Source organism: Lithobates pipiens, unplaced genomic scaffold (assembly GCF_037356315.1).
Source record: "Lithobates pipiens isolate NorthernLeopardFrog02 unplaced genomic scaffold, aLitPip1_a1.2 Scaffold_3, whole genome shotgun sequence".
In the NCBI taxonomy this organism is placed as follows: Eukaryota; Metazoa; Chordata; class Amphibia; order Anura; family Ranidae; genus Lithobates; species Lithobates pipiens.
Window position 1 is genome coordinate 84,090,456 of NW_027507790.1, and position 13,194 is coordinate 84,103,649.

Consider the following 13,194-nt stretch of genomic DNA (forward strand, 5'->3'; position numbering starts at 1 on the left):
AAGCCAGCCTTGTGCACGGCCTGCTCCTGAAGAGACCTCCTCTGGAGTTCTTCAGTTGCTGGGCCTCTCCCTTCAGATGAGATGCCACCGGACCACCCTTGGATCAGTAGGCCCCAAAATCCAGTCAGGCCTGTCCCTGCAGTTGCGTCATCTCGGGCCAGCCGGCCCTGAGACTCGGGATGCATGGTTCCGCACCCCAGGCCAGGAGGGCCATGGGGCTGGGTCAGGAGGACCACCAGAACCGAACAGACAGAAAATAAAGATGGAACCCCCGAACCATGTGGCGTCGGTACCTTAAATACCACCCACCAGAATGCACAGCAAGAGAACACTCCCACTGGGCTGGTTCAGAGAGAACAGTGGCATTCAATACACCCAGCTAGACTGTGTTTCTACTCTTGCCGGCGGAGACGGCAACACCTGCCTTTAAGGAGAACCCAGTGCAACCCAGCTGGACTGGTACTGAAACCAGAAATTTAGAGGAATAGTCCCAAAACCCAACTGTGGTTTCAGGCAAATTAACTTTAGAAAAAAACATAGCGCCTGCTCGCCAGTGCTACACACATTACCATTTTTTTTATCTTTTTTTATCTACAGCTTATTTCCTGGTATACTATCACAAAGGTCCTTGTTGAGGCCATGTTATGCAGTGACAGAGCTCTGTCTCTGTCTCCAAAGTGGCCATTTGTCTCCTTCATGAATCACATCCTTTACATCTACTAAAATAAGATAGCAATAGGAAGCTAATATATCGCAAACTATTAATCATTTATTAATCTTTTTATCAAGCCTACATAGCAACAGTGCAGTATTTACAATCCGGCCTGACACCACAAGACAGACCCTGCCCTTCCACAACATTTTCCTCTAGTACTACAATACTTCCCCTTGTAATATTATCAGGAACTGAAGGATAAACACTGCACTGCCTCTGTACAGGCTGACAGTTGTAAATAGGATTTACAGAAAAAAATACTAATTTCTGTTTATAATGTGACATCTTTGCCTGTACAGAGCTGTTTCTTATCAGTCGTCCTTAAAGTAATGTTTGTATAACAATCTAAAATCATACTTTTATCCCCCGCACTCCGCAATCTAGGATGAGAGTGGGAGTACCAGATTATCCTGCATTGTACTCTGCTGTCATCTCATTGCTTTTCGGGTACTTGAAGTTAGATTTGTATAGGGTATTGCCAGTTTGGCTATGCCTATTTGTTATCCAAAGAGCTGACAGCTGCAGAGACTCAGGTGAGTGGCTTTGTCCGATCGCTAGACAGTCCTGCATGGGTGTCTAAGGCTGGCCATGGAAAATTTTGCCGGTTAAGTAGGAACCAGCCAAATTTTCAATCCTTGTGTGGCTTTCCCTGTTCAACAAGAAATCCAGATTAACAGTGGCTTGAGCACAGTCCATGCTTGATTGGCTAGAGCAACATTAAGTGAATGTATAATAGAATAGGTGCCGAAAATGAAGGATGCACTAGACTGAAAACCGATACCGAAAATGACAGTTTTAAAAAAATATTTATATTATTTTTATATATAATTGTATTCAACTTTTTAATTAATATCATCAATTTAAATTAATATGAATTTATTGTTTGCCATTATTGGCACCTTTAGTGCAAGAAAGTTCAGGAAAAATGCAGTCTCTAACCATCTCTTGTATCGGGTCTGCAATCTCTTACATAAACACATTGCTAATAGTATTCGCAAAATTTCCATTTGATGCACCCCTAGCAGGTATCATGCAGAAGATGGTCAGAGACTGCAGACATGATACAAGAAATCAATGCAGCTTCATCAGTGTCCATCAAATGCAGCCTGCTTGTGCCCAGCAGCCTCGCCAGTCATATCCAGAATATCCGTGCCTAGCAGCCTCACCAGTGCCCATCATATGCAACCTCACCAGGGCATGTCATATGCAGCCTACCAGTGCTCAGCAGTCTCACCAGTGCCTGTCATATACAGCCTGCCTGTTCCCAGTAGCCTCACCAGTGCCCATCATATGTAGCCTCCCTGTGCCCAGCAGCCTCACCATTGCCCATCATATGTAGCCTGCCTGTGCCAAGCAGCCCCACCAGTGTCCGTCACATGGAGCCTGCCTGTGCCCAGCAGCCTCACCAGTGCCCATCATATGTAGCCTCCCTGTGCCCAGCAGCCTCACCATTGCCCATCATATGTAGCCTGCCTGTGCCCAGCAACCCCACCGGTGCCCGTCACATGGAGCCTGCCTGCGTCCAACAGCCTTTACCAGTGTCCATCATATCCAGCATGCCTGTGCCCAACAGCCTGACCCGTGTCCATCATATGCAGCATGCCTTGGTGCCTGTACCAGAGTGGCAATGTCATGGAGCAGCATTTGAATTGGCCAGGCTTTAGTAACAATGTCCCGCCTCCTGTGATCATGTCACACTGAATCAGTGTCCCGCCATTGGATCAGTGTGCCGTCTATCACAGGAGGCGGGATAATGTTACTACGGTCCGGACAGTTCAGCTCCGTGACATGCGGAGATCGCATCGAGTAGGAGAGAATGGGCGGTGCCCGGGGCTGAGCCTGCCCCCTTTCGGTATCGGCTGTTTTTAGCTATCCGCCAAATGAAAAAAACGTTTTTGGCCAATAATTTTCGGTGGCAGGAATTTCGGTGCATCTCTAATAGTAGCCTATAAACCTGAAACCGCTGCATGCAGTGAACAATAAATAGTTCTAATATTTTTGAAAATGCCTATGCTGTACACCAGCCATTCTACTTGTACAGATTGGCCTTTCTGGTATTAACATATTTTGTACAGTGTCACAGTTGATAATGATGTAATTTTATATTGGTTTCAATGACTAAAGGTCATTGTTTAGGTTTGCTTAGTAAATTTAACCACATGCCTACTGGGCACTTAAACACCCCTTCTGCCCAGACCAATTTTCAGCTTTCGGTGCTCTCACACTTTGAATGACAATTACTCAGTCATGCAGCACTGTACCCAAATGAATTTTTTGTCCTTTTTTTCCCACAAATAGAGCTTTCTTTTGGTGGTATTTGATCACCTCCTGGGTTTTTTATTTTTTGCGCTATAAATGAAAAAAGACCGAAAAAAAACGCATTTTTCTTTTGTTTCTGTGATAAAATTCTGCAAATTATTTTCTCTTCATACATTTTGGTCATTATTTATACTGCTACATATCTTTGGTAACAATAACCCAAATTGGTGGATATTATTTGGTCTTTGTGAAAGTTAGAAAGTCTACAAGCTGTGGTGTGAATCATACAAAATTGATCACATCTGATGTACTGGTGGTCTATCTCATTTCTTGCGACCCGAACAAGCCAGGAAAGTACAAATACCCCCCAAATGACCCCTTTTTGGAAAGGTAGACATTCCAAGGTATTTAGTAAGAGGCATGGTGAGGTTTTTGGTGTTGTAATTTTTTCCCACAATTCTTTGCAAAATGAAGATTTTTTTTTTTTTTCCCCCCCACAAAATTGTCATTGTAATAGGTTATTTCTCTCACATGGCATGTGTATACCACAAATGATGCCCCAAATTAAATTCTGCTACTCCTCCTGAGTATTACAATACCACATGTGTGGGACTTTTTCACAGCCTGGCCACTTAGAGAGAGCCAAAATGCAGGGAGCGCCGTCACGTGTTCTAGGAGCATAAATTACACATCTAACTTGTTGAAAACCTATTACACTTTTGAAGGCCCTGGAGCACCAGGACAATGACACGTGACACTGATGGGGCACTGATGGCAGATGGCACTGATGTAGCACTGATGACAGATGGCACTAATACGTGTCACTGATGACACGTGACACTGACAGGTGGCACTGATGACATGTGACACTGACAGATGGCACTAGGGACGGGCGGCACTGGGGACACGTGGCACTAGGGATGGGCGGCACTGGGGACAGGTGGCATGGATAGATGACACTGGGGACAGGTGGTACTGGGAACAGATGACACTGTTAGGTGGCACTGGGGACAGGTGGCATTGATAGGTGGCACTGGGGACACGTGGCACTGACAGGTGGCACTGGGGACAGATGGCACTGATAGGTGGCACTGGGGACAGGTGTGTGTGTGTGTGTGTGTGTGTGTGTACACAGACGCTGCAGCATGGAAGCTCTCCCTCCTCACACGCTGTCTGTGTGAGGAGGGGAGCCGGCGATGAGAGATGATCTCATATGTTTACATATGAGATCACCTCCCATTGGATAGCCCGATCGAGTGCTAAATGGCCACTGTGATTGGCCATTTAGCACGATCTGTAATTGGCTGTGTCCGAGGGACATGGCCAACACAGAACTTCCCCGATGCTCGCCCGTGGCGCGCATTAGGGAAATAAACCCGGAGGACGTCCATGGACGCCCTCCCGGCAGTTAGCGTCCGCTCTGTAGCCGTCTTTTGGCTATAGAGCGGGCATATTTTAGAATATGAGTGCCGGTTTTGGATTGAGCTAATTATCTTGCCATCACCTTGGTGTGGAAGTCAAAATGCTTTCATGAATAAGTGAAGTATGTGGTGCTTTCATCATGTCACAATAAGGATAGCATTTCCACCTTTTCTTTTTTTATTTACTGTATTTATTGGCGTATAACACTGACCTTTTCACCAGGAAAATCGGGTGCAAATAGCGTGTGCGTGTTATACGCCAATACTTAAATTTTAGCTGCCTTATTTAAAATGTAAGTTTTTTTTTTTCCTGAAACTTCCCTCTTAAAATGAATGTGCGTGTTATACACCTGTGCGTGCTATACGCCGATAAATACGGTATTTATTTTTAAGACCGGAACCAGGATTAAGCATTTTCTTTGACTGGGCTTTCTTTATAGGGCTTTTTTTTTTAAAACTTGTGAGCATTTTTATGTTATCCTAAAGAAAGGAATGAAAATCCAAATTGTAAAGAAACTGTCGCTAAAAATATTTAAAGAAAAGCCACCAGTAAAAGACCACCCAAGGGACACATTGCCTGGCCGGTGCAGTTTGGGGGGGGGGGGGGGGTCAGACATCTGACACTCCCAAAAGTTTTGAATTCTGAAGATTCTACTGGTAGGTGTAGCTTTGCTTTCTCATGTCAGAACCTCTCATAGTGATATCACTAAGTTTTACTGCTAACCTTCTGAGACCAAGTGCCCAGTCACGCTCTTCCGCTTGACCTTTGGAAGATTTAAACCTCAAATCCCATCCCATCCATGACCGAGCTATTTTTTGTGAAAATTGCACGGTTGTGCAGCACTAACCAAATAAAATTTATGTCGTGTTTTTTCCTCGCAAATAGAGCTTTCTTTTGATGGTATTTGATTGCCACTGTTTTTTATTTTTGAGCTATACAGCAAAAAAGGCTGACCATTTTGAAAAAAAAAAAAAAAAAAAAAAAAATATATATATATATATATATATATATATATATATATATATATATATATATATATATATATATATATATATATATATATATTGTACTTTCTGCTATAATAAAAATATCCAATAAAATAAACTAAAATACTAATGTCTTCATAAATTTAAGAAAATGTGTATTCAGCTACATGTTTTTGGTAAAGAAAATCCCAATAAGTGTATATTGATTGGTTTACGTGAATGTTATAGCTTCTGTAAACTACGGGATACATTTATGGATTTTTTTTTTTTATACTAGTGGTTATTATTACGGCTGACAATCGGACACAAGAGGGCTCCTTGGCTGGCTGTGAGGCCTCCTCACATAGGAAGTACACTGCTATTTTGCATGAGGAATGCCAGAAACACAAAAAAAGTAACATTTTTCATGGAACTGCTCAGAAAGCATCAAGATTTCTAGATGGTTCCTATAACATAGCAAATCTTCTTGTGTTCAGGTCTACTTAAAAATCACAGCTTCTTGAAGCTCCAAGATGTACACACCTGTCCTAGCAACAATAAGGGGTCCCGTATTCTTTATTGGATTTTAAATGTGTATTTCTAATAATGCAGCACTCCTATTTTTAGTGTGAATACAAAACTATGATTGTAACTACTTTTAATGTACAGTAACTATTCATAAATACTCATATTTTGTATTCTATTAAAATCCTGTACATTGTATAGTACAGGCCTTAGCTCTATTATAATTTAATGAACCGAAAAAATAGATTGACGGGGAAACTATTCATGTACAGTGTTGCACAACACTCTTTTCTTCTCAGTATATTGTTAGTTTCTGATTCATTGTGGCACACGAGAATATGCTGCCGCCTCTAGGAGGATTTGGAGACTGGCAACCTGCTTGCAACACCAGCTGCAGGAACCTGCATGCAAAAAGCACCTGCTTTGCATGCCCTTTGAGGGACATTTATTTGGAACTGCCATGGACAATCTAAGCAAGGATGTCACCAGGGGCAAGAGTGCCCATCTGTCCAAGCAGAAGAAACCTATGATTTATTCTGGGAAAGCTCACTTCTCTTCAGAGACCAAAAACAATTCCTGTTTGGCCTCTACCTTTTAAAATCAAGCCCAAGCATGCACCCAGTCTGTCTGCAAACCCTAGACTTCCAAGTCCATCAAACTTTTACGTAAATCATCTTCAGCATAAGTAGAAACCCCTCTCTTTAAAGTGGGGGACATTTGATAGCCTTTGCAGACATTTGAAAAAATGAGCACCTCAGATGCTTAACTGCAGAAGGTGGTTTCCAGAGGTTAAAATTCAATTTCTAGCCCCCTCCACCCAGGTTCATGTATTCCAAACTACCTGCAACAGTGCACAGGTTAGCTGATCTCCATGTACCCCAGGTGAGTTTTTTTTGGAGCAGGTGGTCATATTCCCACTCCTACTGTCGCTTTTTTTTGTGGCAGAGGAATCCTGCTCTTGCATCCAGGAAAGTCCTTCTTTCTCAGATCAAGGAAGATCCTCACAACGGATGCCAACTTGTTGGGCTGGCTCCAGAGACCACCGCTTGAAGTGATCAGGGATATTCTCCTTGCAACTTTCATTCACAAGGCTACTTTACTGGCTGCCATCACCTCTGCAAGGTGAGTGCCTGATCTGGGAGCCTTATCCTGTGAAGAACCCTGTTGGTGTTTTGTAGCTGTTACCCACCTCTCAGTTGGACTGCTTTTTGGATGTTTCGACAGTATGTGAACTCGCGTGTCCCTTAATGAACGAGAGAGAATGTGATTTTTGTACTTATTGTAAAATCCATTTCTTAAAGTTCCTTGAAGGACACAGATCCCAACCCTGTGTTTGTGATCATGCTCTTGGTACTGCTTTTTCACAAAACTGAGGTATTCATTGAGTAGGTTTGGTTGTACTGGACTGGCCTACAATGTTTTTGTCTAAATGCTCCACAATGAACTCCAAGAAATGTATTTTATGGTAAGTACAAACATCTCTTTAGTTGGCAACTTCCTCTAACATAGCGTTCTTTTGATGCATCTGTTTGTTTTTGTTTTTTTGCAAAGGATTAGAGTGATCAATCTAGATCTGATGAGTTTTATGTCTTGCTTGAACAGATGATATTTTCCACAGGTATTGTTTGATGAGCGTCAAAGGTTGTTTCACTGATTTCCATATTGACTTTGGAGGGACATCCGTATGGTACCATGTTTTTCGAGGTGGAAAGGCAAGTCCATTTTTTAAATGATTCATTATTCAGATGTGCACATAGAGACGGGGGGCGGGGGAGAGGTTTATTTAACCATATATACCTGCAATATCTTACAAAAGTGAGTACACCTCTCAAAGTTTTGTAAATATTTTATTATATCTGTTCATGTGACAAGTTCAACACTGAAGAAATTACACTTTGCTACAATGTAAATTAGTGAGTGTACAGCTTGTATAAAAGTGTAAATTTGCTGTCCCCTCAAAATAACTCAACACTCAGCGATTAATGTCTAAACCGCTGGCAACAAAAGTGAGTATACCCATAAGTGAAAATTTTCAAATTGAGCCCAATTAGCCATTTTCCCTCCCCCGGTGTCACATGACTCACTAGTGTTACAAGATCTCAGGTATGAATGGTGTGTTAAATTTGGGGTTATCGCTCTCTCTATCATACTGGTCACTGGAAGTTCAACATGGCACCTCATGGCAGAAAACTCTCTACAGGATCTAAAAAAAAAAGAAATGTTGCTCTACATAAAGATGGCCTAGGCTATAAGAAGATTGCCAAGACCCTGAAACTGAGCTGCAGCATGGTGGCCAAGACCATACAGCGGTTTAATAGGACAGGTTCCACTCAGAACAGGCCTCCCCATGGTCGACCAAAGAAGTTGAGTGCACGTGCTCAGCGTCGTATCCAGAGGTGGCCTTTGGGAAATAGACATATGAGTGCTGCCAGCATTACTGCAGAGGTTGAAGGGGTTTGGGGGTCAGCCTGGCAGTGCTCAGACCATATGCCACATGCTGCATCAAATTGGTCTGCATGGCTGTCGTCCAAGAAGGAGGCCTCTTCTAAAGAAGATGCACAAGAAAGCCCACCGTTTGCTGAAAACAAGCAGACTAAGGACATGGATTACTGGAACCATGTCCTGTGGTCTAATGAGACCAAGATCAACTTATTTGGTTTAGATGGTGTCAGACGTGTGTGGCGGCAACCAGGTGAGGAGAACAAAGAAAAGTGTCTTGCCTACAGTCAAGCATGGTGGTGGGAGTGTCATGGTCTGGGGCTACATGAGTACTGTTGGCACTGGGGAGCTACAGTTTATTAAGGGAACCATGACTGCCAACATGTACTGTGACATACTGAAGTAGAGCATGATCTTCTCCCTTCGGAGACTGGGCCACAGGGCAGTATTCCAACATATTGACCTCAAACACACCTCCAAGATGACCACTGCCTTGCTAAAGAAGCTGAGGTTAAAGGTGATGGACTGGCCAAGCATGTCTCTAGACCTAAACCTTTTTGAGCATCTGTGGGGCATCCTCAAATGGGAGGTGGAGGAACGCAAGGTTTCTAACATCCACCAGCTCTGTGATGTTGTCATGGAGGAATAGAAGAGGACTCCAGTGGCAACCTGTGAAGCTCCATGCTCAAGAGGGTGCTGTAAAATAATGGTGTCCACACAAAATATTGATACTTTGTGACCAATTTGGACATTTTCCCTTAGGGGTGTATTCACTTTTGTTTCCAGCCATTTAGATATTAATTTTCTATGTGTTGAGTTATTTTGCCGGAACTGCAAATTACACTGTTATGCTGCATACACACGATCGGAAATTTGGCTAGCAAAAGACCGATGAGATTGGAAAATGCGATCGTGTGTGTGCTCCATCGGACTTTTGCTGGCCAAATCTCGACCAGCAAAAGATTGAGAGCATGTTCTCAATTTTTCGGTTGCAAAAAGTTCCTGTCCGAAAATGCGTTCGTGTGTATGCAATTCCGACAAGCAAAAACTCACGCATGCTCAGATTCAACTATGAGACAGAAGCTATTGGCTACTGCCTATTGAACTTCCTTTTTCTAGTTCCGTCGTATGTGTTGTACATCACTGCATTCTCGACAGTCGGAATTTGGTGTGACCATGTGTATGCAAGACAGCTTGAGCAAAATCCCATTGGAATTCCGTCTGGATAACCGTAAGAGCTTTTTCCGACCAATATTCAGATCGTGTGTACGCGGCATTAAGCTGTACACTCACTACATTACATTGTAGCAAAGTGTAATTTCTTCATTGTTGTCACATGAAAAAATATAGTAAAATATTTTACAAAAATGTGAGGGGTATACTCACTTTTGTGAGATACTGTATATTTACTAGTCCATATGATAACTTTGCAATATAATTGTATTATCCAAAATATTTTCCACCATTCAAAGATATTCAATGTATAATGCTAAAATAGTCCTTTAAGGCCTGGTTCACACCTATGCATTTGTTTTTTTTTCCACGCATTTTTAATATGCTTTTGATGCGTTTTTGGGAGGTTTTTGTCATGTGGGAGAAACCAGCAAAAAATGCAAGCACTACATTTTTGATGCATTTTCCATTAAAGTCTATGAAACCAAAAACAAAACCTGCTGAATGAACAAAAAGTCCCTGACCTTGAAAGTGCACTGAAAAACACATTAGTATGAACCAGGCCCTAATGAAATTTAGACTGTTTACCATGTATTTAGAATCCAATGAGTCACTTGTTCTGCTCCCTCAGGGGCTTAAACCTGTTTTAAGCTGTGAAAGTATAGGACACTAAGGACTCTACTTATTAGCATCCCATTGGTCAAATGCTGTCATAAGCACCTACTATAATTAGAATTACAATTGGACAGCCAAAACAATTCTCTTCCATGGCAAGGTTGATGGGTAGTCCTCTAGTTTCTATGGCTAGCACTTTGTGTGTGTGTTTGTGTGTGTGTATTTTTAATAATTAGCAGCAGTTACAGAAGCCGTTTTTTTTTTTTCTTTTTGCATAAATTAATAAATGCTGACCATTGTAAGTGCTCCTGTCAGTGTTAAATGGGTTGTCTCAACCTTTTAACTGCCATTGATGCTGGACTGCTTGGACTGTTAAAGGAAGTTGAAAAAGAACAGGTTTACAGACAGGTGAAAATAAAGGAAAAAACAAACAAAAACAAATTCAGTCTACACATTTAAGGGTTAGTAAGAAGCAATATATTACATTTTTGGGTACATTTTAAGGTTGGTGAAAACAACAAAGATGTATATTTTTGGAGCTTTCAGGCATTGGGCTTTGCCAGCCTGTTCGTTGGGACTCCTGTTGTGTAGTTAACAGGGACACAGGTTTTGGTCTGAAGTTTTTTGTTTTGGAGCACTGTACAGCACCTATTTATAACTTGTAAATAGCATAAATATACAGATTACTGCTTTGTCCGGATACTACTGAACTAGACTCTATGCCTAAAAAGTTTGCTCACCCCAGGGAACAAATGTACCTGCTAACTATTGACAGCTCAGATATGGTGGAGAATGCGGGCAGTTATAACAAGAACCTTTGCCAGGACTTCTCCTGGTTCTCTAAATGGCCTCCTGCTACACTTTGTTATACTTTTGACATTTAAATTATTAGACCAGTAAACATAAGAACATATGTATATTTGTTGCATAAGACAATCAAGAAGAATGCAACAAGTGCACTTTGAACTCCTAATCTATGTGGTATGGGTTAGTAACTTGATTTTGAAACTGAGGAATCAACATGACAGCCAGGTAACTTTCATATTGGTCAACAATGATGCCTGCTCATTGCTTTGGTAGAGAAGACCCACAGGCTGCGCCTCTCGTTTTTATTTTCACTTTTCTGAACCAGTGTTTTCCACACCTCCAGTTATTTGTTCCACCATAGCCTCTGTGGTGTCTTAATGTTTCCACAAGTGCTGTACCATCCACCCACACTGCTACAATGCAGCATTATTTTATTTATTTTAGTCCTGTACTCAACAAATATGCAGGTTACTGGTGTTTTATCGTGTCTATTTTGTTCCAAAATGAATTTGTAGAGACTTCAAGTCCATGGACTAAGTTAGTCACTACTACTGCAGAGTACCAGTAATCTTATTTTTTGCGTTCAAAGATGTGTTCACATAACATTTGTTATTTCTCATGCAGGTATTTTGGTTGATTCCTCCCACTGTGTATAACTTGCAGCTTTATGAGGAATGGCTTTTATCAGGGAAACAAACTGACATATTCTTAGGAGACAGATCACAGGGTTGTCAGAGGATTGAACTGAAGCAAGGACACACCTTCTTTATCCCATCAGGTAACAGCAATGTTTAGGGGTAATTGCAGATAATCCCATATAAAACAATACTTAATTGCCATATCCCAAAATTGGCAAACAAATTTCCTTTGTAGTGTACAACTCTTTCTCTATAGAGACAATAACAAAATATGAGAAATCACACACAAAATATTAGAAAAACACCTATATAAATATGTCCATAAGAAAAGAGGGGCTGTTTCCTTTATTCTCCCTGTACAACATGGTTAATGTGATCTCTCAGGAGACTTGGGCCGGCCATAGATGGTTCGAATAATTTGATCCATCCATGGAAAGGCCGATTGTACCCAAGTTGATCCATTGATTTGACTTGGGTACAACAAGCACGTCATATTTTTAGCATACGTTTATTGCCAGCAGCGGTAGCCGCTGGCAATAATCATTGTGTTCTAGTAGCAGGGATGGCTCCCCGTGTTCCCCCTTGTTGGAAAAACACAAGAGCTCCATAGGAGGTATTTCCACATCAACAATAGTGTTGATGGGGGAATCGAGCAGTCTTCTTTCCTTCAACATGTGGTTGCAGGAAAGAAAATCACTCAATCTATGGCCTGCCTTTTATCTATTTGTATAACATATGTAGTGGTGCAGTTCAAAAGGTCAAAAAAGATAACTGGTGTACTATAGAAATTACAATTCCTATTTTCTTTATTTTGGAGAGGGTAAAAGGTTATAACCCCTGTCATTATTTTACTGTCTGTGTCCCATTGGGGAGATTTACATTCACTTTCTGTATCATAGCCATAGAAGAAAGTGGGAGGAAATCCTCTCAAAATGGGGAAAGTTCCAGGTTGCCAATAGGGTCAGCAGAACTAGTTTTCCCATAGGAAGATTTCTTCTACATTACTGTTTTGGTGACAACTCAAAACTTGAGTAAATCGAGAAGGTGAACCTCCCTGAGGAACACGGGCAGCAATAAAAACTAATAGGTGCTCTAATCTCTCTCTACTCTATCCAAAACTATTAAAAAAGTTCATAATTAGCATTAAAACAAACAAAGTAATTCACTGTAAAGACGAGATGTAAAGGGATACATAAAATGCATGTAACCATTACCCCTACTTCCCAGTCATTCAATGCTAAATAAACAATGCTTTGCAGACCTCCTGATGGTATTGAACTGTAAGTGAAAACTGTGTGCTTCTGAAGACTCAGAACAACCCTGTTTAGTCTTTCAGATACAAGCATACCATTGCAGCCTCAGACTTATATCCCACCTGGCCGGCTTTCTGAGCTCTGAATCAGTTTGTCTCTGGGATATTTTATATATCTATACAGTCTCCACTGTTGAATTTCTGGTACAAGAACAAAGTTTTCATATACAGTGTTCATATGTGACTATTGGCTAGGAAGACTGTACAATCGACTCAATGGTTTAGTCAGTCAGTCGTTGAATGACTTGTACCCTATGAGGGTATTGGTTACTAGCGCTTTATGTATCCCTAGATCTTGTCTTTTAGTGCAAATCACTTTATGGG

At 41.5% G+C, this 13,194-nt stretch overlaps 1 protein-coding gene across 3 annotated transcripts in view; it reads left to right on the forward strand.

The window, feature by feature from the left end:
- KDM2B (lysine demethylase 2B) overlaps positions 1-13,194 on the forward strand; it is a 205,976-nt gene that overhangs the window by 67,866 nt on the left and 124,916 nt on the right. For all 3 annotated transcript variants that reach the window (XM_077461976.1, XM_077461975.1, XM_077461977.1), the window contains 2 exons: positions 7,505-7,598; positions 11,545-11,698. In XM_077461976.1, the coding sequence (XP_077318102.1) occupies positions 7,505-7,598; positions 11,545-11,698 (248 nt within the window). The remainder of the gene's footprint in view (positions 1-7,504; positions 7,599-11,544; positions 11,699-13,194) is intronic.